This window comes from Caretta caretta, chromosome 5, assembly GCF_965140235.1.
Source record: "Caretta caretta isolate rCarCar2 chromosome 5, rCarCar1.hap1, whole genome shotgun sequence".
Taxonomy (NCBI): domain Eukaryota; kingdom Metazoa; phylum Chordata; order Testudines; family Cheloniidae; genus Caretta; species Caretta caretta.
Window position 1 is genome coordinate 85084248 of NC_134210.1, and position 27488 is coordinate 85111735.

The 27488-nt window shown below is 39.1% G+C and overlaps 1 protein-coding gene across 6 annotated transcripts in view; it reads left to right on the top strand.

Annotated features, from left to right (window-relative positions):
- The window catches only part of AUH (AU RNA binding methylglutaconyl-CoA hydratase), a 510281-nt gene that overhangs the window by 470823 nt on the left and 11970 nt on the right, over positions 1-27488 (top strand). For all 6 annotated transcript variants that reach the window (XM_075128633.1, XM_075128634.1, XM_048849845.2 and 3 more), the window contains one exon: positions 25208-25395. In XM_075128633.1, the coding sequence (XP_074984734.1) occupies positions 25208-25395 (188 nt within the window). The remainder of the gene's footprint in view (positions 1-25207; positions 25396-27488) is intronic.

Consider the following 27488-nt stretch of genomic DNA (forward strand, 5'->3'; position numbering starts at 1 on the left):
GAAGGAGGTGAGGAGTGGGGAGATATGTGATGATGAGCCAGGTTATGAAGAGAGAACTGGACTTTTCTGCCCAGAAAGACTGGAAAAAGGAGTCAGGGGGAGAAGCGGGGGCACTGAGATTGGATGAAGATCCCAGGGAGGGAAACTAGGATTGGGAGCCAGTGGGAATGGGGAATGTGTGTGTATAGGAAGCAACTGGGGGCCAGGGTTGAGGGAGAGAGAGATCGGATGAAGAACCGGGGGAAGAGGGAGACTGTGACTGACTGGACAAGGAGGCTGGCACTGAGATGAGAAGATGGAATTGGAAACTAGGACAGTCTGGGTGAGAAGACTGGGTTTGGGATGAGGAGCCAGACTGGGAAAGAGACGAGTTAGATCCCCACCACCATTGTCTTGCATGATCCACTCCCCCTTGCAGTGCATGTCCCCCTTGTGGATCTCCTCTCTCCCACATTTTGCTGCCTGCCTCTCCTGCCCTGCCTGAGTCCCCCATCACTGTTTGCTGCCTGCTTCACCTGCCCACCACCCTTCACTGTTTACTACCTTTATCCCCTTTACTGTTGGTTGCCCCTTACTTTGCCCTTGCTGTTTGTTACTGCCTGCCCATATCTCTCCTAGCCCTGATTCCAAACTGACCTGGACACAGTGTCCTCCCAGGACAGGTCAGAGTTTTAGGAAATCTGCTGTTACCAGCTCACCAAAATGTCCACTTTGACCTGCAGAAAGGAACAGAGTGCTCGAAACCTGAAGTTTCATTGTCTGTTTTTCCTATATGGCCATGTTAATGCTTTACATTTTTCAAACCTTATTTAGTAAGGCCTCATACCCACCCCATGGGACAGTCAAATATTATCATCTCCATTTTACAGATGGGCTAACTGAGACACAGAGAGATTAATCAGTTTTCCTGAAGTCACGTATAAAGTTGTGGCAGAGCTGGGAAACAGAGTCCAGATCTCCAGCCTGCTAGATGCATACAATAGATTATAGTGACCCCAAACAAATTGCTTCAGATTTCTGTGCTTAGTTGTGAATTCTGTGAAGTGGTAATACCTACCAATCTGTGTAATGCACTTAGAAATCTACAGATGAAAAACACTAAGTCCAAACCATTACTGTTACTTATGTAAGCATTTGGGCGCACAGCCTACCATTATTAGTGTATGTGGCTTTTGTCTACACTATTGAATTTTACCAAAAAAAAATCCCACCAGTGTTACTACCAGGTCTGCTAACATTCACATTAAGTTTTGTAAAAATAAAATAGAAGTCCAGTAGTTGCCATTCTCAGATTGATCAATATTATATGGTGAAAATGTGAAAGTTTAATAGGAGGAGGAAAGCTTGCAATAACTTTTTAGTCTGTAATGCAGCCTCATAGTTTAAATGTTGTTTATCAGGATCCCAGTGAAATAAATGCAATATTATATTCTCAAATATCCATAATAGGTTAAATGAACAGTGGTGAAAGACTTAACAGTAAGAAGACCAATGTTTACAATAATCAGACCTATATTTTATGTATATTTTACAAAAATATGCATGAACATTTGACAGTGTTAAATGACATGGGTAAAAATCAAACATTTTGGAAAAGGAAGAGCAAACATGAGCCTTGAGCTAAATCCATTAACACTCCAAACCCCTAGTCATTTAGGAAAGAGGAGAGTCTGATGATCATCAGACTTAGTCCAGAATCAAATTACAAAAAGGAATTATCAAAATTTTAGTTTTATTGGTGTTAATTTTTAAATAGATTTGTAATATCCGTAATTGCAAAGTAGTAAGTTATGATGACAACTGGGAAGGCTGGTGAATTCTTAAAGTAGGTAGTCAAAATTGTGTTCCTAGCCAATTTATATTACAGAATAAAGATCATACTATATTTAGGTCCAAATAGGATATGCAACGTCAATCCTGTATGCGCAGAGTAGCTTCCACTGGAAGCCACAAACCAAGATTTCCTGAGCTGCATCAGGTCAACGATTACAATGTGATTCTTTGTATACCAGCTTCTTTGTACTTGTCAGGTGAAATAAAGGGGCCAAATAGTGGCTGTAAATGGCCAGCAGAGAGTTCTCCAGTTCCCTATAACTTAGAGAGCATCCCAAGGGGCGGAGGGTTGTACCAGAGGGCAGATGGAGCTCTGCTTAACTATGTTAGTACTCAGCTTAATGCCAGTAACATAAGTTAGATAAACCCCTGCTCTAGGCTACTGTAACTCATGCAGTATCAATGCCGGCACAGAACCGGGGAGCTATAAATGGAGATTGGAAGTAGGGGAGCATTGGTCTTCAGAATAATAAAAATAATAGGTACAGATAATGTATAATAATAATTAATAATTAACACCAATCTGAAAATGTCAATTCTTAAAAGCATGGGGTCCCAAACTGAACTCTAAGAAGGCCTGTAAGTAAGTGGGATGGGGCCTAATGATCACGTACAGCTGCTGATGGCTGTAAACTGACAGTACTGGAACAAAATGAGAAGCAATAGTATCAAAAAATGAAGCATCTAACACAACTCTTTAGACTCCAGTGCTTAATTTGTGCCCTAGCTTGCCAGTAGGGTTGCCAGGCATCTGGTTTTCAACTAGAATGCCCGGTCGAAAAGGGATTGACTGGGCTGTTAAAGTGTGGTCGATGGAGTAGCGGGGTCCTGGGGCTAAGGCAGGCTCCCTGCCTTCCCTAGCTTTGCACGACTCTTGGGAGTGGCCACCAGGTCCCTGGAGTCGCGGTAAGTGCTGTTCTGACCCCACACCCTGAACCCTCTCCCTCACCCTAACCCCATGCCCCAGCTCAGAGTCCCCTCCCACACCCAACCTGCCTCCCAAAACCTGTACTCCCCCAACACCCTGCCCTAGCCCTGAGCCCCCTCTTGCACCCCAAACCCCTTATCACCAGCTCCACCCCAGAGCCCACACCCCCAACCAGAGCCCTCCTCCCCCCCCCGCACCCGAACCCCCTGTCCCATCCCAAAGCCCTCTCCTGCACACTGAACTTCTCATTCCCACCTGGAGCCCATACCCCCCTACACCCCAACCCCCTGTCCCAGCCCAGAGCCTTCTCCCACACCCCAAACCCCTCATCCCCGGCTCCACCCCAGAGCCCGCACCCCCAGCCGGAGCAGGGGAGGGGCAGGGCCTTGGGGAAGGGGCAGGCCAGGGGTGTTCAGTTTTGTGTGATTAGAAAGTTGGCAACCCTAATTGCCAGGGCTGAGCCCCAGCACCCCTAGGCATGATAGTTCATAGCCCTGGCACCTCTGGGCTTGCTGCATCAGTTATGAAAGTAAAAAAATTGCTTGAGCCCCGGCACCTCTTTCATTACTAATTGAACTCTGTTAGACTCAATTCCAATCAAATTAAAATTTGTGGTCACCTAAACCAGTGCCATTACAGGAGGTAAGACTGTACCATAATCTTGATTGAAACTTAGTATTATGAAGATAAAATTGCAGCGGAGCAGGAAAAACAAAACAACAAAACAACTTTTAAGTACCGTATATAGTCGTTCATAAGCTGAATATTTTTGGTAAAAAAATAACACATCAAAGAGCAGGGGTTGGCTTATAAATGGGTCTACACCAAAATTTGATCATTTTAAACTCTATGAAATCATTGAATTGAATATCTAACACATTGTCATTTTGTTTACCTGGAGCGTGCCACTTCCAGCAGCTCCCATTGGCTGGAAACGGCAAACTGCAGCCACAGGTAGCTGAGGGGCTCCATGCCTGCAGATGCTCCAGGTAAACAAAACGTCCCAATCCGCCAGTGGCTTACCCTGATGGGTCGGGAGCCAAAGTTTGCCAACAGTTTTTACTATTTGTACCTATCCATCTTGGGGGGTCCGCTTATAAACGAACGGGCTAATGAACGAGTATATACGGTACTTTTGCCAAGAAGGACAAATTAAATAAAGAGGAATTTCTCCAGAAATTAGTGATATAAGGTAGGATAGTCATAGAAGATAATAGAGCCTCTGATTTATGCCACAAATGACAAATGAACCTCAGTTCACCTTCATTATCTTAATTATATTGAATGGTCACCATGTTCCAGCTGAAGAGCTCTGGTGGGGTTCTCACCACAGCTCATCGATCCTACTCCTGAACTTTCATGAAGGTTGGAGGCTAGGAGGAGTTAGGCACCCTACACTTCCCTTTTCCAAAATTGAAGTGTTGGTACTTTGCTGGGCTTCTGGTTTTTGCTCATAGTTAGTAGAGGAGCTGGGAGTATTCGGGAGCTCTCCATTAGACCAACATAATATACAAATATAAAATCTATTCTTTTTATCTCCAGCACTAAACCTGAAATACATTAAAATACAAATAAAATACATTAAAAAATTAAATCTTATGAAATCTAGTTTAGCTAATTTGGTGTAATAGTTTACCCATTTTGAGATCTGCCATCAATATGTAATAGTTGCTATTCACTTTTTTTCATACTCAGTTATAAGTGTAATAAGACAGGAAGTAAAATAGCTTCCCATAGCCACTGTTAACTCATCCTCATCTGTGTGTGTGTGTTTTTCTTAAGCTTCTGGAAATTTCAATAAATTAACTGGCATTTATGTAGTCCACCTTAAAAGAACAGCTACATGGGTTAGTCAGCTCACAGTAAAAAGAAGTTTGACAAAACGATTTATGAAATATTGTTTCCTGAGTTATGTCACAGAACCATTGTGGCTCCAGAGACTTATTTGAGCCAGCTCTTACAAAACTCTGTGTCAGTATTCAGAAACATTAGCTTCCCTTCTTTCCTTGCCTCCCTCTTTCATCATCTATATTCTGGTATCCACAACAAAGGATTTATTTTTCAGTTGTCAACCATAATCAAAAACAAACTTATTTTTAAAAGTAAAGATTGCCAAAAGAGATATCAATGCCTAGCTGTGCAAGAGTTTATCTTACTGTTGTCTACATTTTGATCTGTGAAAGTAGGCAAATCAACTTTATTCAGATGGCTGATATGCTTTTTTGTCTGAGTTTTCTGTTGACAACTAAGTCTTACTCCTAAAGGTTTGAGTGCCTGTAAAGAAAAATAGGAGCACACACTAATTACATGATATAAATGTGTGTATTTGGTGGATGACTTAAATATTCTTAAATGTTTTTTGATAAGTAATATTCTTATCCTGATGCTGCTTCAACAAAAAAGCAGGTCTATTTTGCATTTGAAGATTAAGAAATGGTTTTGAAGTTTAAATCATCTAAACTAAAAGAGGAGGGCAGAGCATTCAGTTAATTTGGATCTTTTTGCTGTAATGGGATAAGTGTATAGTTAATACAGTTATAAAAGGAAGAGGCCTAATAGCTCATTGTGAATGGTCTAAATTCCTGCTCTGTCCTAGTTCCCTCTCTAGAAAGCCTCTCTCACGTCCCTTATGTAAAGGTTGGAGATGCAGTTACCACAGAGTGAGCAGAACTTCAGCTTTATGCAGGGTTCTGACATCTGCCAACATGGTGAGTCACTTGAAAAGCTCTGACCAAAGCAGGATGGTTCCCTACACAAAAGTTTTAGCTTTTTGCCCGGTCTACAGCCATCTTATTTTTCTCCAGTTAATTAAGGGAGAGAGACTGTCATTACCCAGCCTGTATTTGTTCAGGCATAGCATACCATGCACATACAACTTTCACTTACAGGAAATGCTGCTTCAGTCTTAGACGGGGGGAAGTACTTACATCCTTGTGATACCACACAGTTAAATAAAACCACATCATTCTCTGGTCCCAATGGTAGGTAAAAGTGGAGGAACAAATCCAGAACAGAATGTTGAAGGAGAGCCACAACTGTCTTCATTCTCAGAAATAGAAAAAAGGTCTCCTGTGTTATTTGAACCTACCACTTTAAGCTGCTTTATTCTTCCATGGTCTGATAAGGAAGGGCAAGAAGTACAGGGACAAGTGTGTGAAATGCATTTTGGATTTGGGGTAGAATAATACTCAGGGCTGTCCTGCCAGGAGGAACAACACTGCTGTCATGGCCAGCCCCATGAATTAATACACATTGTGTACCATACTAATAGGAGATAGGATCGCTGTCACAATATGGCTGTGCTTGTTATTTATTTTATTTAATTTTTATTTACACAGTAAGAATTGTTAGTATAACATTTCACAACTGCAAACTTTTGAAATCCAAATAGATTGAAAAATGTAGCAAATGAAATTCTGAATATTTCTGCAACTCCATAAAATACATTAATTTATATTATTCACTATTCGACTTCACTGTTTGTATAGTGGGAGGTCAGATGAGTTTCTGGCTAACACACATGAGAGACAGTTAGGACACCTAAGCTCTATTGCATAACAATCAATATAATAGAAATTATTTACTTAGTATCAAACATGAGCAGTGACCTTTACAGAGAAATATAAAGAACATCTATCTCTGCCCAAAAGAGTTTATTAGTAGGGCCCTGCAAAGATTGACACAACTCAGCATTCCCAGTCAATGGAACTACTCACTTGCTTAAAGTTCACCACGTGCATAAGTCTGCAGAATTGGGATGTACGTAGACAGTATGTAGGTGAAAAATAATAATGGGATATAAGAAAAAAGCAAATATATTGGGCAGTGATGTTTAATACATATCCCTTGGTGGGGGGTTGATTTTTGTTGTTGATTGATAGGAGAGGACTGTGTTCTAAAGGCATCAGGGAACAAGCAGACTCTTTCAAAGAGGGTGTGGTAGTTGGAAGTGGACAGAACTTTACGTTTTTGCTTTATTTGTGTGAATGTAGTTTATGCTGGAGCCTCAGTTTGCTGCTGCCTGGCCTGAATGCTGCTCTTGAAGCAGCACTATGTACTGGCTGGGGCGGGCTGAATCCTCAGTTTTCTACTTCAAGGGTAGGTAGAAGTTGTGTTAGCTAAAAAATGCCTTAGCAGCTTCAGAGTATGACTTCAGTAGTAGAGAAGGTAAGTAGCCGGTGAGAGAAAATGCTCAATCGATAAGATTGAATTGCATAGGTTGTTTTGCTTTTGCTATTTTTTTTTCAAGTTTAAGTACTTTTTTTATTCTTAAAATGGTTACAAAGTAGCTGAAGTAGTCTTTGCTTTTCTGTGTCAGCATTCCACATGCCCACAGAAAGCCTTGAGGAAGGAATCAAAGAAAACAAGGTCAAAGAGAGTGTTTCAGACTTATAGGTTTACATAGAAGAAGGCACAGATGAGAGTGGAAGAGGCAGGGAGGAATAGAGAAAAGGCAAGATCGTTTGAGTCTTTGGGCAATTCACTTATCCTCTTTGTGCCACAGTTAACTTACCTCTGAACACCAAGTCTACATTCTTCTAATTCACATGCTTCTTAAAAACCCACTTCTGTGAGGCACACAAGAAGTGAGTTTATAATTTTTGTGTAGGAGGGAAACAAGCACAATCCAGTTTCTCATCTTCTGTGTATATGTCTTTTAGCTTGCAAGCTGTCCAGGCCAGTCGTCCATTACTGTTATTATTAACTGAGTAATGACAATTAGTGCTGTTGATTAATCACAGTTAACTCATACGATTAACTCAAAAATTAATCGCGATTAAAATAATTAATTGTGATTAATTGCTGTTGTAATCACACTGTTAAACAATAGAATACTGACTGAAATTTATTAAATATTTTAGATATTTTCTACATTTTCATATATATTGTATTCTGTGTTGTAATTGAAATCAAAGTGTATATTATTTTTATTACAAATATTTGCACTGTAAAAATGATAAATAAAAGAAATAGTATTTTTCGATTCACTTCATACAAGCACTGTAGTGCAATCTCTTTGTCATGAAAGTGCAATTTGCAAATGAGAACATAAGAATGGCCATAATGGGTCAGACCAAAGGTCCATCTAGCACAGTATCCTGTCTTCCGACAGTGGCCAATGCCAGGTGCCCCAGAGGTAATGAACAGAACAGGTAATCATCAAGTGATCCATCCCCTGTGGCCCATTCCCAGTTTCTAGCAAACAGAGACTAGGGACACCATCCCTGTCTATCCTGGCTAATAGCCATTGATGGACCTATCCTCCATGCTAGATTGTAGATTTTTTTTGTTACATAACTGCACTCAAAAACAAAACAATGTAAAACTTCAGAGCCTCCAAGTCCATTCAGTCCTACTTCTTGTTCAGCCAATTGCTAAGACAAACAAATTTGTTTACATTTACAGAAGATAATGCTGTCCTCTTCTTATTTACAATGTCACCAGAAAGTGAGAACAGGCATTTGCATGGCACTTTTGTAGCTTTGGCTACCATTCCAGAGGACATGCTTCCATGCTGATGGAAAAAAATGTGTTAATTAAATTTGTGACTGAACTCCTTGGGGGAAAATTGTATGTTTCCAGCTCTGTGTTTTACCCACATTCTTCCATATATTTCATGTTATTGCAATCTGAGATGATGACCCAGCACATTATTTATTTTAGGAACACTTTCACTGCAGATTTCACAAAACACAAAGAAGGTACCAATGTGAGATTTCTAAAGAGAGCTACAGCGCTTGACCCAAGGTTTAAGAATCTGAAGTACCTTCCAAAATCTGGCAGGGATGAGGTGTGGAGCATGCTTTCAGAAGTCCTAAAAGACCAACACTCTGATGCAGAAACTACAGAACCCAAACCACGAAAAAAGAAAATCAACCTTCTGCTGGTGGCATCTGACTCAGATGATGAAAATGAACATGCATCGGTCTGCACTGCTTTGGATTGTTATTGAGCATGTCCCATGGAATGGTGGTTGAAGGATGAAGGGACATATGAATCATTAGCGCATCTGGAACATAAATATCTTGCGACACCAGCTACAACAGTGCCATGAGAACACCTGTTCTCACTTTCAGGTGACATTGTAAACAAGAAGTGGGCATTATCTCCTGCAAATGTAAACAAACTTGTTTGTCTGAGTGATTGGCTGAACAAGAAAAAGGACTGAGTGGACATGCAGGCTCCAAAATTTTTTAAAAAAAATATTTTTGAATGTAGGCTTTTTTTGCACATAATTCTACATTTGTAAGTTCAACTTTCAAATGATAAAGAGATTGCACTACAGTACTTGTATTAGGTGAATTGAAAAATACTATTTCTTTTGGTTTTTTACAGGGCAAATATTTGTAATCAAAAATAAATATAAAGTGAGCACTGTACACTTTGTATTCTATGTTGTAATTGAAATCAATATATTTAAAAATGTAGAAAACATCCAAAAATATTTAAATTAATGGTATTCTATTATTGTTTAACAGTGCAATGAATCACGATTAATTTTTAATCACTTGACAGCCCTAATTATAATTACTATTAATATAATCACCAATAAAATGTTTTTTTGTTATTCAATATTACATCAAACATTTTAACACCCTATTTTATGCCCCATTGTCCATGATTTTTATATTGTAGTATTGTTTGAATGAATATGGTGTTGATATGAAATTTAAAGCATGTAATTTATGTGTTGAGAGAGAAGCTGAAATCCCAGCAAAAGTAAAATGTCTGTTTTATTTTACTATTTTGTATTTTATTTTAAACATAGTTTTTATATGTACAAATGTTTAAAACTTGCTCATGCAATTGGCATTTGGATGTATAAAATTTAGAATCCAGTTTGAAGCTCTTTGAAAATCTGGTCCATAGTCTGGTGTTTTTGAAAAATCTTTTTTTATCAGAATACATGCACTGTTGGTTGCTATAATATTGGTATTTAATCTATTTAGATTTCTGGGTATTCCTACACGGTAATACACAATGAAAAATGAAAGAACCATTTATCCCTTGATCCAACCTTATGCAGACATAAAAGCATCTAAGGCAGATGGCCTGATCGCACATATTTCACTATTCACAATATAAATTTAGGAATGAGTACCAGATTAGGTCATAAGTATCCAGTATATTATCTAAAATGTAGTGCTAAACATATTTAGGTATTTTAGTGCTAAAGATGCTCAAAAAGGCAGTATTTTCTGCTTGTGTGTCTAAAGTATGTATACTTTTTCCAATTAAAATTACTCTTTTGGTCTTTTTTTTTCTTTTTAAAGTTAAATCATTAATGCAGATTAAGAAGTTGGTTAGTGTTCCTTAGTCCTAGTCAATGTCCTTATCAATATTAACTTCAAGTTTTAAAGAATTACAGTATGCTGATAACCAAAATTGTCCATCTGAGTGACCTTTAAGTACAGCTGATGCTAGTCTAAAAGTTTCAGTCCTTGTTACACTAATAATGAGACCTGCTAGCAAAGGTCCATTGTAACCTCAAAAACTGCTTGTAAACTGTCATGTACTATATGCTCAGTGCAATACAATTTATTTTTGTACAATAGTCTTTATTCATAGAATTACAAAATATTTTACAGCAAAAGTTAAACATCAGCTAAAGAGAAGAAGGACTTCAGGTGAGATTTAGAGAAAAAGTGACTTGATATACCTTAAAATTTTGGTATGTCTGAAATGTTGATGTATACTGAAACATTGAAGTATAGTGTTTGCAGATGTACAGAATTATGTGCATCTTTTATATAAAAAAGTCCAAATCCTTGATGCAGGGTAATGCCATTTGTGCTGCTCCAGCAGCAGATAAGGGACCTAAAATTACCCCTATCTACGTAGGACCTGGGAGGAGGCATGGCAGGAACACACTGCACTCCGGTTGTCCATCTTGACTGCTGGGACCTATTCTGTCATAAATTTGAAGCAGACTTGCAGCTGTAGTAACTTGCAGGTGGTCTTAATTAGTTCCTGGCTGCTCCCAGGATCAGAGAAAATAAAGGTCTCTTATGTCTCTACCCACCCTTTCCATCTCATTAGTACCAAGTGGAACTCTGATGTACCTAAGGATCCAGCCTTTTGGCTATCAATATATTGGGCAAAATTCATACCAAGTCTATCTTCATTGAAGTCAGCTGGGAATGAAGTAACCCACAAAATACATATCTTTATTATTAATATTTATATTGCAGTAACACCCTTTGCATCTAAGGTGCTTTCCAAACAAAGAGAAAGGCATGATCCCTATTCTGATGAGTTTGCATCTAAAAAGACAGACAATTTAAGGGTGATATGACAGATTGGGGAGATGTCTGTGTCCAATTGTGAATTGCATTTTGTTTTGTGAATGCCATTTTGTGATTGTAACCTTCATTGCAAACTTCACTTTACATTGTAACCTTCATGTTGGATTAAATACCCATGGTCAATCTGTTCTGGACATTGTGTTCATGCTTCCGTGTGGAACTCTTCAGCGCGGGCTGACAATGAGAGAGACATCAGCTCTGATTCTCTCTCTACTACCACCTCCCATCTTTTTGTTTTGTGTTTGTACAGTGCCTAGCATAATGGGGTCCTGGTCCGTGACTAGCAAGCACAAAAGTAATCCTAATTAATAATAGTAACCCACAAGAACACTCTACAGAGAAGGCGGGCTGAGAAAATGTGCTGCTGTTCCTCAACCTGGAGCACATAACGAAGAAGGGGAAATACACATTTTTAAAAGGTGACTGCTTCTCTGAACTGGTGCTGACCAACATGTGAGCAGACCAGTCCAAGAAGGCAGGACAAGCTTCCTGGCATAAGTTTGCTGACTAAATCCAGAATTTGCGAGAGGGATGTGATCAGACTCAAGGGGGCTGCATTCATAACTCTGTTGTTTTCCAAATATCTATAACTCTTTAGTGTGCCTTCAAAAGTAAAGTAATTGTGATTAAGAAATTCCTTTCCTAAATCTGTATTCCATGAGGAACTGCCATGTTATCCCTGAAGGATTTAACTAGAAACCAGAGCTCCCACAATCAAGTGAATAGAGGGGGAATGTGTCTAAAGCAACAGGGAGCTCCGGAGGGCTGACTTGTTCCAGAGTCTAAGGCGGCCAGACTGCAGTGTCCCACTGTCCAAGTAAGATGTCAGACACAGGGTCTGTATTCTGGGGAGTGCTTCAGAGACCTAGAGCTAGGAACATTGATGAGTCACTATCCATACTCAGGGGGATTGGAAGCTTAGGAAGTCAACTCCCAACAGATTGGTGGTATTCATCTAGAGAGGGGGATGAGGTGCTAGAGTCAGGTTATAATGGAAAAGGTTACAACATACATGCAAATTGATCAGTGTTGTGATAGGCATGTGCTGTGTGGGTTCCTGTTTGTTTTATATAAACTATCCCCAGTGGCATCTACTGTCTAACAGATCTTTTAAAATATTTAATTATTTATTTAATATTAATTTGTTCCCAATTACCATGCTAGCTCTTTGTGCTTAACTGACATAAATTCACCACTTTTTGACGCCTGGCTTGTGTACTTCCAAATAACACCTCTCTTGTATCATGGATCTAGGGTTTAAAGAAAAAATAAAATATATGTTAATGGAACGTTAATGTTCTAAGTGTCTAAAGGTGCCCACCCTCCTGTTCTGGAGAAGACATGACAAGGGCATCTGCATGGCAACCCTACCCCCAGTCTCACCAAGCAGATCCTGACACTTCTCCCTTTCGGAGGGTTCAGGAGGGGAAATTTTCATTATCTACATACCTCTTGGATTCTATTTTATGAACTAGTCACTGACTTTAACTCTCCATTATTATGTCACAGTAGCAGGTAGGATGAGTAACAGAGGTCCCTTCTTAGTGATGTCACTTTCCCCTTTGCACCCCAACAGCTGGACAGCAACTGCCTAGAAACAATTGCTTGTTTCAGCTCTTTCTTTTTGATTTCCTATAAGTGGACAACTTTATTTTTTGTAGATGTTATAAATTGGATAGAAGGTGACATAGACTAAGGAAGACAGTGGAAGAGCAGTACTATTGAGGAAAACCATGTCAGTGTTCTGAAGCAATAAACAGTAGGGACAGAGTCTCAGTTTGTGTAAATTGGCTTAGCTCCGTTGAAGTCAATAGAACTATACTGCTTTGTGCCTGCTGAGGATACAATTAAAAAACTGTTTATATAATTTCAAGTGAGACCTTTTAAATATTTTAATTGGAAAACAGTGAAATCAATGAAATCCATTTCTTAAAACATGTGTTACCAATGTGAATAAAGTAAAATAACAGACTATTTCACCAGAATGAGTACAGGACAAAGGAGACCATTTTAAATGCACCAAATGTACTAAACCCTTATTATCGTATTATACCTCAACAGAATGTGTAAGTAAATAAAAAAATATGCCACGAAGTGGCTTCATTTGTAGTAATCAAAACAGGCAGTATTCATGCTTTATTTAGTAGATGTTGGTACCACCTGTATATTAAGTTTGCCTAACATTTACCATTCAACTCCACCCCCCTTTTCATTTTCTTATAACTTTACCAGACTATAACAAGTTGCGCTGAAATTTACCATGCTGTTGTCTGCCTTGGGTTGATCTTATAAAAAAAATTTCCACGGAACTGGTGCTGTGGTTTCTGAGAATGAGAAATGTGAAATATATAAGCAGTTTTACTGATGTTAGTTAATTTTTCTGTATTTTTGAAGAGCTCTTGCATCTTAGGAGCTTGGTTCAGGAACTTAAAATTCAGCAGGGGGATACTCCTGGGATCAGAGTGGTGCCTTCTCTGTTCCAGATGTGTCTAAGTTATAAACTGCAAACATCACCATTATGGCATGCACAATAGAACTTTTTACAGTTTTGCTCCTAAATTCTTGGAACATTCTGTTTGTCTTGAGTACACTCTTTAACTCACTGACCATCCTGCATCACTCTGAAGCAGCTACATAGAACTGACCCTCCTGTCAGAACACAGGCAAAATGGCTCTTCGGCTGCTGTTTCTCTTTCTTCCAGGCTTTATGGGTACCTGCATGGCCCCACAGTATGCCAACATTTTTATGGCTGACTTAGAACAACGCTTCCTTACCTCTCGTCCCCTAACTCCCCTACTCCACTTGCAATACATTGATGACATCTTCATCATCTAGACCCCTGGAAAAGAAGCCCTTGAGGAATTCCACCATGATTTCAACAATTTCCATCAACCTCAGCCTGGACCAGTCCACACAAGCGGTCCATTTCCTGGACACTACTGTGCTAATAAGCAATGGTCACATAAACACCACCCTATACCGGAAACCCTACTGACCGCTGTACTTACCTGCGTGCCTCCAGCTTCCATCCAGGACACACCACACGATCCATTGTCTACAGCCAAGCTCTAAGATACGACCGCATTTGCTCCAATCCCTCAGACAGAGACAAACACCTACAAGATCTCTATCAAGCATTCTTAAAACTACAATACCCACCTGCTGAAGGGAAAAAACAGATTGACAGAGCCAGAAGAGAACCCAGAAGTCACCTACTACAGGACAGGCCCAACAAAGAAAATAACAGAATGTCACTAGCTGTCACCTTCAGCCCCCAACTAAAACCTCAGAGTATCATCAAAGATTTACAACCTATCCTGAAAAATGATCCGTCACTCTCACAGGTCTTGGGAGACAGACCAGTCCTCACTTACATACAGCGCCCAACCTGAAGCAAATACTGTCCAGCAACCACACATCACACAACAAAAACACTAACCCAGGAGCCTATCCTTGCAACAAAGCCCGATGCCAACTCTGTCCACATATTTATTCAAGTGACACCATCATAACAGCTAGTCACATTAGCCACACCATCAGGGGCTCGTTCATCTGCACAGCTACCAATGTGATATATGCCATCAATGTGCCAGCAATGCCCCTCTGCCATGTACATTGGCCAAACCGGACAGTCTCTACGCAAAAGAATAAATGGACACAAATCTGACATCAGAATCATAGAATATCAGGGTTGGAAGGACCTCAGGAGGTCATCTAGTCCAACCCCCTGCTCAAAGCAGGACCAATCCCTAATTTTTGCCCCAGTTCCGAAATGGCCCCCTCAAGGATTGAACTCACAACCCTGGGTTTAGTAGGCCACACGGAATCATAACATTCAAAAACCGGTAGGAGAACACTTCAACCTCTCTGGCCACTCAGTAAAAGACTTAAGGTTGGCAATTTTGCAACAGAAAAGCTTCAAAAACAGACTCCCAACAAGAAACTGCTGAGCTTGAATTAATATGCAAACTAGATGCCATTAACTTGAGTTTGAATAGAGACTGGGAGTGGCTGTGTCATTACACATATTGAATCTATTTCCCCATGTTAAGTATCCTCACACCTTCTTGTCAACTGTCTAAATGGGCCATCTTGATTATCACTACAAAAGTGTTTTTCTCATGCTGATAATAGCTCATCTTAATTAATTAGCCTCTTACAGTTTGTATGGCAACTTCCACCTTCTCTGAATGTATATATATATCTTCTTACTATATGTTCCATTCTATGCATCCGATGAAGTGGGCTGTAGCCCACGAAAGCTTATGCTCTAATAAATTTGTTAGTCTCTAAGGTGCCACAAGTACTTCTGTTCTTTTTGCGGATACATACTAACATGGCTGCTACTCTGAAAAATGATCATATTCTATTTTCCACAGGTGCTCTGATTCATTTAGTGCATTAGATGGGCGAATGATTCATATTTGTGTAGTGAATAAAGGTGTTGTCTGTTAGACCTAGGAGGAAAAGGAAAGGAGAAGATGTGGTTTGTGGTTAAGACAATTGACTGACTTGGGAAAACTAGGTTCAATCCCTGGCTGTGCCATAAAATTCATATGCGATGCTTGGCAAGTCCCTTACATAGCATTTTTGAAGGTGTATTTCTGTTACTTTGGTGCAGAGTTTGAGAGTTTTTATAGCCTGTTGAGTGGAGGGTGGGGGAGCTTTCGGAACCTATGAGAATTTAAGCCCTGCTACCTCTGAAAATTCAGGCCTGAACTGTGTTAAGTTACATACACAATCAGTGAAGCACATAAAATTGGTATATGAAATATGTCATATAAAATACATGCGGTAGCTGTGTGTATTTTGTGTTTATATTGACTTCTTGTTTAATTGATAAAGAATTTCAAATATGTCCTGTAATTATTCTTGCATAGAGATATCCTTACCACAAATGGCAAGTAATGCCACTTTCTAGATACAAATTAAAATATGCATACAAAAATAATGTATAAAATATGTATGCATGGTGGTCTACAGATTGTATGTACTTAATTGCAGCTGTGAATATCTCGTCAGGTATCAACCATCTGCAAAATAACAATAAGAGGACCACTCTTCATAGAGACAAAGAACAGAAGGTCATTCTGGAGTTTTTAGATACAGTAATAAGTGAAATAGAGCAAACAAAATAAAGTTAGGATTTCAAAACAACGGATTAGTTAAAAATATCAGACGTGGTTTCTCAAAATCCAGTTTTCTGATTTACCACAAAGTTTGTAGTTTTACTAAGTTAGAGAGACTGGAGGAGGTGGTAGTCAGAAATGCCCTTGTAACACAAGTCTTGTTTCAGCCTGAACTATTGTGAGTGATGCAGCTAGTCTCTCCATAATAATTATTTGTCTTTAGCAGCATGAGTAGAGTTACTCTGTAGTTGGACATGGGCTTTGACTGACCTGCCTGGTGGTCCCTTCTTTGGAATACTGGTCTGGTCTGTTCCCTCTTCATTCATTTGTGCTGATTGTCTTAGCTACAGAACTTCTCCTTCTCCACAGATTTGCTGCTGCTCAAGGTACTTGGCTGCTGAAGCGTGCAGCTTTAGTCCTAGCTACAGCCTGCTGCTTTACTTTTTCCCTGGACTTCTACTATCAGTAGTCAGAAGGGTCAGCAAATCCTCCTTCTGTAGCCCCACATGAGTCAGAGAATTTCAGGGGTGGGCATTTATAGATTAATTTTGGAGGACTGGGAGCAGATGGACTTCTCAGTGGGGAGGGTTGAGAGCAGATGGATTTGATGAAACTTGGGGTAGAAGAAACTGATTAACTTTTTGTATTTTTGTGGGGTTCAGCAAAATGATTAATTTCTTTGTATGGCAGGTGGGAGAAAAGTGATAGATTTCCCTGAGGAGGAGGTCAGCTGAGGAAGGGAAAAATTTCTGACTACTTGTTCACAGACAGCTAAGACTTCAGATTATCTGATTTTAAAACAATGCCCCAGTTTTGGGTTGTGGGTTCATCCTCTCAGGTAAACCAAAATGAAATACCCTTTCCACCTGTGATAATCTAAATGCATTTTGCTTGTTCTATTTTAAATTATTGTGCAAGACTTTCGCATTTCTATTCTCTTGTTTTTGTTATTAGCACCACCAGTCCGAGACTGAGATAATAGAAGGTATGAAATCAGTTATTTAAAATTCAGGTAAAAATTCTAATACTTAAATAATATTAGGGCTAAAGTCCCTGTGATTGGAAATCATACAAAATAACAGTAGAATCCATTAGGCCATCTTACTATTGCTGCCAAGAGCTGATTCTGTTCACAAATATGTGGGCACAGCTCTAATAAGGCTAGATAGCACTTTCTCTTGGGCCATTCACTTATATCTGCACCAAGTTGGGGATTTTGCTTTAGTGTGTGTGTGTGTGTGTGTGTGTGTGTGTGTGGTGGGGCTTCTTTTAATTTCTATTACTGTAGTATTTCAGAACAATATAAACAATATTTCCACCAAGGGCTATTGTATTGTAGGGCAGGTAGCTTTTGAAATATGCATGGGCACTCTCATTTGTTATATTTAAATATATTTAAGTATAATTTTCCTCCTCACTCAATTTCTTTGTAAAGTGGTCTTGCATTGTCAATTTCTACATTGTCATGATGAGCTAATTATTATTGTATCACTAGGTCACTACCTGGAGTCAAAGTATTTCAAACTATATGAATGGTGGCTACTGTAGCTGATGAATCAGATGTTTAATAATGTCAGGCAAATAGATCTGATTGTTCCCCAGCTATAACTTTGAAGACTCATTTACCCCAAAGACATTTTTACTCCTTCAAATCTGCTATCTCTAAATACAAGCTTTCAGATTCATTTTCTGTTTTCATGCATTTCACATGGGCAGATGTCTGCATATAGGGAATCCATTCTTAGTCTTATACCCCCTTAAAAAAGTGATTGCTTTTATCAAAAAGTCTCATCTTTTTTTTACAAATTACTCAAAACATTTAATCTGTCTGATATGAAGCCTATGAATATTTAACTTCCAATGAATTCTAAAAAGTGTATTTACATGTTTACATCTGAGTTTCTCATGTTAATAAGTCACATAAGCTTTTGTCATTTTGTAAGCTTTCTCACATTCTTAGGCCCTCTACTGATTCAATCTCCTGGCTTTTTTTTTTTTTAAGCCCTTCCTCCCCCTTCCCACCCCTTCAACCCCCTTCCCTCCCCCCCCCAAAAAACCAAAAGCAAGGGGGAAGATTTGAAGTGTTCTAGGATGTTTAAATCAACCAAGTCTATGTAATAGTTACATATATGTGATTAAAACTGTGTGTGACAGTCAAGGTCTGATTTGTAAATTAAACTGCCTGGTCTTTTAGCAAGAATAGAGTTTGCAATGAAAGACTGCTACAAAATGTTACAGGATATATCTACAGAGCAATTAAAAACTTGCAGCTGGCCTATGCCACCTGACTCATACTCATGAGGCTCAGGCTGAGGGCCTTTTTTATTGCAGTGTAGGCTTTTGGGCGCAGCCTTTGGGACCCTGTGGGGAGGGGGCAAAGGGTCTTAGAGCTTGGTTCTAGCCCAAGTCCAAACATGTATGCTGCAATTAAACAGCTCCACAAGCCCAAGTCAGCTGGCACATGCCAACCACAGGTGTCTAATTGCAGTGTAGACATACCCATAGAGCAGTGGTGGGCAACCTGCATAAAAAGTATACTGCAGCTTAGGTGTCTGGATTCCAACAGTGGGACAGCAATGCACATTCCCAGAGTTAGAAACATAGGTGCCTAGGGAACAGCTACAACAGAAATTTAGGCACCAAGTGAGTTTAGGTGTCCACAGGTTTCAGCGACCTTTGAGCAGGAGGAGTTTTGAATCCCAGTGGGGCCTGTTTCTGGGATCTAGGCTATATAACTTGAGTTGGATCTTTAGTTTTTCTTTTGTGGGAGAGCTCTGATCCTGCAAAGACTTAAACAGAAGCTTAAATAATGTGCATACATCTTTGCAGGATCAAGGCGTAAACTGGTAGTTGTGTAATGGGAAATTTGAACCTAAATATTCTATTGATACATTTTAGATTTTTAATGTTTAAATTTGGAGAGGTATCTTGAATTGTGAATAGATGGCAGATACATTTAAATAAAAATAAAAAAAAAATTATGTGTGTGTTTATATAACAAAACAAGCAACATGGTTGAAAATGGTGGTATATTTCTATCTTATCTATCATACTTTTATCTATGTAGCTTACTTATGAGTTCAGATAGTTGTGTGTTGAGGGAAGATGGAAAATAATTTACAGTAGATATATGTATTTCACACTGTTATAACAGTCTTAATGAGTAGGAGAAAGTCTGTTACTCCCCTTTCCTTTTGTATGGGAACCATGAAGTAGAGATTCCAGACATTTCTTGGCTGACCTGAATAACTGGGAAGTCTGTGGCTGATGAACTTTGGCTCACCGTTAGTTATTAATAAAATATTATAAATATTTAGTGGCCTTTTTAAAAGAAAAAATGAAATGCATCACAATTAAGCCAGCCTAATGTAAATCAAAAAAGTTGGTGTAACTAAGATAACATTATTTTTACGTGGTTTAATGAATGACAGTATGATTGAATTAAATATTGGACTTTTTCTCACCCCAGGATTTTTCTCAATATGTTGTGATGGAGCCTTGAACTTTGAGAAACTTCTGGTTTTAGATATCTTTTGCCAGAATGATTAATCTATTTCCAGTAAGCTAGTTACTTCATCATTCTGGATATGCTTTTGGGAACTGTTCATGTAATTCCGTTAGTCCAAACCAGTTGTGTACTATATTTTTATATTTTTTAATTGATAAATTACTGACACTAAATATATCTCTCTAGAAAATCAAGATTTTGTTAAATAATGCCATTGTTTAATAATTTTCATACCAGTAGTTAAATGTCTTTTCCAGTGTTGATTTTCACATCAGCTGGAGTGTCATCTAAACCTGATGTTTACAGTTGCATTAAGTGGCAGTACCTCTGGTAAGAATGCATTTATAGTGCAGCTGCAGATCAATTATTTTGTATCAGCACAGTCAGTAAATACCAGAATACTAGTCCATGAAATAATGTGGCAATAAATTTGAAAAAATACAACAATACTCTTCCATCAAGTAGCGTTCTACTTTTAGATGAAATGACTAGTTTAAGTAGGGCCTTTGAAAATTGGGTGTTACTTCCTTTAGTTCTGATTGAGGTTGGCAGGAACTATATGTTTTGTATGTATTATCAAAAAAGAACATCTTTCTACAGTATACTCTTGCTGTTTCCCCTGCAAATTTATGTAACTTATGTACATCTTTGATCGAATTTGATACTTTTTTGAATATATGCCGTGTTTACTGCTGAGTATGTGAATGATGCACTGAACTGTTGGCTAATGTTCTGTGAGTGTTAACCAGAGAACATGCTCGTTTGCTTAACAGCCTTGCAGTGTGTACTGTTGTTTTGCTCTTTAATCCTTATTGTGCAAGATACTGGCAAGAGAACATTTTTCATCCATAAGCATTGTTTCATGCTTAAACATATCCATTGTTTGGTCAAAGTTATGAAATATTGTTGCTCAATTAAATTTTGTTTTCAACATTTCCTGGTAGAGGCAGTAACAGAGAAGATAAAACAATAAAGGAAGAAAAGATAGATAAGTAGGAAAATATATTAAGCACGAGTGACCAAGGAAGGAACAGAAGAAGTGCAGTCAGTAGATATAAGAATCCTGACCTTCGGATTTGGACAAAGAGTTTGTTTTTTATCAAAAGCTGAATCTGATGTATTTCAAGATTGTATTTCTGATACAGGCTGTGGTAAAAAGCTTGACTTCTGAGGAACCTGTTCTTCTCTAAAAGACATCAGCTCTGTACTGATGCACACTTAGATTGTTCACAAGGATAGACGTTGATTAAAGTGTGACAGTTTCTTCAGATGAAAAATGAAAAGATACATACAGTAGGAATGCAAAAATGTTATTTAACTTACAAGATGATGGTAGAACAGCAGTGTATTAAGCAATCCTTTTGAAAGAGCATCTTCACATTTTTTGGCACAGAGATGAGGTTTAGAGAGAGACATGCTAACTCATCTTGAGCCTGATCCTGCGTATATTCAATGTCTGTAACTCCCACTGAAGATGAGATCATAGAATATCAGACTTGGAAGGGACCTCAGGAGGTCATCTAGTCCAACCCCCTGCTCAAAGCAGGACCAATCCCCAACCAAATCATCCCAGCCAGGGCTTTGTCAAGCCTGACCTTAAAAACCTCTAAGGAAGGAGATTCCACCACCTCCCTAGGTAACCCATTCCAGTGGTTCACCACCTTCCTAGTGAAAAAGTTTTTCCTAACATCCAACCTAAACCTCCCCCACTGCAACTTGAGACCACTACTCCTCGTTCTGTCATCTGGTACCACTGAGAACAGCCTGGGTCCATCCTCTTTGGAACCCCCTTTCAGGTAGTTGAAAGCAGCTATCAAATGCCCCCTCATTCTTCTCTTCTGCAGACTGAACATTCCCAGTTCCAACAGCCTCTCCTCATAAGTCATGTGCTCTGGATGGCTTAGTCTTGAGGTTTGTATTATTTTGGAATATACATACATAAGAAAGTAAGAACAGCCATATTGGGTCAGATCAGTGGTCCATCAATGGTCCAGTATCCTGTCTTCTGACAGTGGCCAATGCCAGGTGCTTCAGAGGGAATGAGCAGAACAAGCATTCATCAAGTGATCCATCCCCTGTTGCCCATTCCCAGCTTCTGGCAAACAGAGACTAGGGACACTTCAGAGCCGGGTTTTGCATCCCTGCCAATCCTGGCTAATAGCCATTGGTGGACCTATCCTCCATGAACTTATCTATTTCTTTTTTTAGCCTTGTTATAGACCATTATCATATCCTCCCTCAGTCATCTCTTTTACAAGCTGAAAATTCCCAGTTTTATTAATCTCTCCTCATATGGAAGCTGTCTCATACCACTAATAATATTTGTTGCCCTTTTCTGCACCTTTTCCAATTCCAATATATCTTGTTTGAGATGGAGTGACCACATCAGCATGCAATATCAAGATGTGGGCGTACCATGGATTTATATAGAGGCAATATGATATTTTCTGTTCTATCCCTTTCCTAATGATTCCCAGCATTGTGTTTGCTTTTTTGACTGCCGCTGCACATTGAGTTTTCATGAGAATGTTTTCAGAGAACTATCCACAATGACTCCATTGAGTTTTCATGAGGATGTTTTCAGAGAACTATCCACAATGACTCCAAGATCTCTTTTTTGAGTGGTAACATAATTTAGACCCAATCATTTTATATGTTTAGTTGGGATTATGTTTTCCATTGTGCATTACTTTCAATTTATCTACATTGAATTTCATCTGCCCTTTTGTTGTTCAGTCACCCCGTTTTGTGAGATCCCTTTGTAACTCTCTGGAATCTGCTTTGGACTTAACTATCTTGAGTAGTTTTGTATTATCTGCCAATTTTGCCACCTCACTGTTTATCCCTTTTTCCAGATCATTTATGAATATGTTAAATAGGACTGGTCCAAGTACAGACCCCTGAGGGAAACCACTATTTTCCTCTTTCCATTCTGAAAACTGACCATTTATTCATACTCTTTGTTTCCTATCTTTTAAACAGTTACTGATCAAGGCAAGGACCTTCCCTCTTATCCCATGACAGCTTACTTTGCTTAAGAGCCTTTGGTGATGGACTTTGTCAAAGGCTTTCTGAAAACCTAAGTACACTATATGCACTGGATCACCCTTGTCCACATGCTTGTTGACCCCCTCAAAGGATTGTGGAAGTACCTTTTGTTAATAAACCTTACCTCAGGAGAGGGACTTTATTTTGATTTTTCTCTCCTGCTGTTATAAAATAATTTTAGCAAAAAAATTCAGCTGCACCTTTGGTAACTCTAGTAGGATATCTAGTGTACTCCAGCAGCTGCTAGCATTTTTACCACTGTGTCAGTTAAACCTGCTGTGATATTATATTCTTTTTGTATAAAAACTCCCCCTGACTTAAATTGGAATTACAAACATAGAATGGCTGCTCTGATCAGGTTTAACTGATGTAGTGGTAAAAGCTCAGAAAGCTGCTGGACCTTTATCTAGACTAGGGTTACCACTGGGGTCATTTGATTAAAATTCTCTTGTGTTAGCAAGTCCATTGTTTTGAAAAGGTGGGATGTCAACCACTTTCGCTGCTATTGTAGACATTTTATTTTAACTTTCATTAATGTAAAAATGTTTATTGCAGCTATAGCCACCCTTTGCCAAAGCCCATATCTCAATTTTTGTTACAAGCCACTATTTTTTAATCTGCCAACCACATCTTAGTACTGGGTAATGTTGCACTGAAAACCAGGTATGTTTTTAGGAAAATGAACACAGTAGTGCTAAAGCTGGTTGCACATAATAAAAATAAATGAAAGTTGAATCATAAAAGCTCTTGATTTATTTCCAATTAGCTTATTTTCTCCCAGAGACATATTTAAATACTTTTGAAAACAACAGTAAAAGAAACAGATTGGCTTTAATTAAATATTGATTTAGTCTGCCATTTTTAAAATTGAAATTACATCCATTTTATATTGGTTGAACACCTGTTAATTCAGTTGGTGCAGACTTGCCTCCCTGGATTTCCCCCATAAGTACCCCATCACACATACTTTTTCTCTCTTGCCCTGTGCTCTCATGTGTTTGTGGAAATAATCCTGGATGGGAAGAATCTCTACTTAAAATTTGCCTAAATGTCTTAGATACTTGATTCAGACCTGCCATGTCAAAGCAAGAGTCCCAATCCCAGATAGTTTTAGAGCCCATTCTACTAGAGCAAAGGTAACTTCTACAGTTAGCCTTCAAAGACATATCTATTTGTAAGATGTTGAAGGCTTCCATGTGGAGTTCTGTTCAGAGCTGTACTCAGTGTTACTCTCTCATTCATATTGCATGATTGTTTGGGGAAATTGGTTATTCTCTGAACAATTAAGCACTCTTCAGCCACTCTCTGGAAATTGTTTCTGCTTGTTAATCACCCGAAAGTGGGAATTCACAGAAGTAATTCCTGAAGTAGAAAGGAAAGCTAACTACCACTAACTAAAGCTCTCTGAGAATATTATTTCTACAGATCCATGCTTGTCACACTATGTCCTTGTTGCTTTGTAGTCCTGTGCTAGATTTCAAACAGCAGGATGGAAGTGGAAAAGTGTGGGCCATGGATAAGGTTGCCATCTCCAAGACGCAGACAAAATGGCCACTGGCTACAGCCCTACCAACAAAAACTGGCCACTGGCCACACCATCACCAACAACCGATAGGGTCCTTGTGTTGACTAGAGCTAGTTATTACAAAAATGTTTTAGAGACTCATTTAAAAACCAGACCAAACCAGTAACACAATATGTGTATTTATATGTTATTTTATCACTTTTCTTACCTTATCCTAACATGGTACTGCGGTCCAGGCTACCAGGGTTGTCAATTGTAGAGCACGCTAATGTGTGCCAAGTGAGAAAATAAAAAAGGTATATTAATCTTTTCACCAGCAAGGCAGTACAAAACCGACCAGGTGGCAACACTAGACATAGTCTTTTTATAGATGTTGCCTACTGTGCTTGAGTCTGTGGGTAGAATCGATGTCTGGCCACAGTGGACGCAGTATGGAGTCTTGTGGCATGTTACCTAGAGATAGATCTGCAAAAGTGGTTGTACTGTGGTTATGGATGCCATATAAATACACAGATTAAATAGGAAAAATGCTTGTAGAAAACCAGTTACTAGTAAGTAGCTGTCCTTTTAAGTTATGGTTTATTATGAATAAATGAGCTTCTGATTAATGGAAACTGTATTTATATTAACTGTTATCAGTAAATAAGAAACCTCTTTCTAAGATTTTATACGGTTAAAGTTTCAAAAGTGCCTAAGCGACTTAGGAGCCTAGACCCCATTTTCAAAAGTGATTCAGGCACATAGCAAAATCTTACTATGTTCACATATATCATAGTTTAGTACAAATTGTGTGTGTGTACACAAAATAAACTGTAATGTATTTAAACATGGCAATGTTTAAATCAGGCAATTTAAAGCATAGCATCTAGTGTTTCGACTAAACTTCCATAAAACTTATGCTTGCATTTTCTGTTTTCTACAAACTACAGGCGGGACACAGAGGTTACCTCGTATGATTGGTGTATCTCTAGCAAAAGAACTCATCTTCTCTGCACGTATTGTAGATGGCGAAGAAGCAAAATCAATAGGATTGGTCAGTCATGTGGTGGAACAGAATGAATCAGGGGATGCTGCCTACAGAAGAGCTTTAGCCCTAGCACAAGAATTTTTACCTCAGGTACAACATAATGGAGATGTGTTTTGATTTTGTTTTGGAGTGGGTTAGTTCACAGTAGTATAGTACAATGGTTAAATAGTAAATATGAAAAGGAACCAGGTAAACCAAGAAGAAAATTACCATTCTCTCGATTTAATGTCTGCACTGTTAAGTTTTGTGTTCCTATTTACTTTCAAATTAACATTGTAGATTTTTTTTTACCAAATTAAAAAATTCTGGAGACTACAATATTACTATTGAAATAACATTGAACACTTTGGGAAACAGTTGAGGATAGGAGAAAGACAAAAGGGTCAAGTGAAAAGAGAGGCCTGTCCTCTTCCTTACTATTCTAGCCATATTAAGTTTTCTCTTAATCCTTTGGCTCAGGGAGTCTAGATTTCTCAATATATTTGCCATAGTAAAATGTACAGATTTTCTGCTTGTACAAAATCCATTAAGTGAACACTGTGACTGTTGAAATCCTCATTCTTTTTCATATTTACATGTGTTACTAACATCCCCTTGGAAACTTAACAGTAAAATTTATTTCCAAAATTAATGTCTTTTCCATTTATGCAACATATTGTTTTTACTGGAAGGCTCATTATTTATTTGCTTTCTGGACTACATACACCAGCACAGTGATGTCATCATTCTCATGCACCGCTTACGGTTACGTGCCCTCTTTTCCTTTCACTTGATGTAACAGTGGCAGAGAGACCTGAAATATGACTACTTTCAGACAGCCATACTCCAAATATTCAGCATTAGAGAACTTCATATAAGTTAATTATGGGTTGCCTTACTTTGAAATGTCACTATTGGCTTCTCCTTGACTAGAGAACCTGCTATCTGATTTTTCATGGCAATCAGTCAGGGAGCATGGTGGGGGAACTTTTCTGAACAGTGGAGGATTAATCCATGGGGCCTGTGCCCAGGGGCCCTAGCCAATTTGGGGCCCGCACAGGAGCACCGGAACCAATGTAAAAGTGGGGGGCCACTGCCGCTGGAACTGTGGCTCCACCCCTGCTCCTATTCTTCCCTCTTGGGATCCACCCCCTCCTCCACCTCTTCCCCCGAGGCCCCACCTACTGCCAAGCTGGAAACTGGAGCTGGGCCATGGTAAGAACTGCCCAAGGAGCCAAGGACACTGTGGGGAGCCCCAGACCCTCCACCTTGTCCTAGGCAAGTCTTATCAGCTCTCCCACCTCGAAGTGCAGCCTCTGCCACCACCATTCAGCACATGCCCGAGGCTACTATGCCCATGTTAAAAAGTGAGTGGGCATGGTCTCCCTGAATCCCTCTGGTTCCGGCACCCCTGGGCCTGCAAGGTGTGGGGGGCCCAAATGTTCTTTGTGCCCAGGGCCTCGATAACTCTTAATCCATCTCTGTTTATGTAGCTGACCACTCTGTCTCTCAATCACAATAAAGTACACACATATCAGTGTTTCTGCTTGCAGTGCATCCAATAGTTGTTCTCTTCTGAACCATCAACCAATACACCAACATGTCATCCTCCCTCACTGTGGGGTGCAAACGTGAGGGAACTAGACTGATTTCCATCCCCAAAACACCAGAACTCTAGGAAGAAATCAGTGTGACCTTCTGGAAAAAGCTGCAAGAACCTTGGTGATGATTGATTGTGACATGCCCCCTTTCTGCCCTAGACATCAGTCTTCACCAATCTCCTCTCCCTCCTCCCCACCCCAGTATCCATGAGAAAACTGATCATGGCCTAATCTGTATCTTTCTTCTTCGTCCCATCAATCCACAAAAGATGCCACTTCTTCTCTTTGATCTCAGATGTCTGAGATTCTAGATGTTTTAATTTTTTAAAATGAAAATATATATAATCATACACATATGTATTTTAAGTACACAACACTTACTCCATTGGATCTCCCAGATGTATCTTGTTTTTCTTTATCTATCTGTAGACTATAAATTCTTTGGGTTAGGAACTGTTTTGATATTTATTTGATATAACAAATTTATAATCTTTTGATGTGCTTTACAGCCCTTGAGAAATGAACAGTCCTTGAGCACTGCAGGTTGATACTGAGCTCACAACAGAAATGGAATATCTTCAGGGGAACATTTCAGGAGACTCT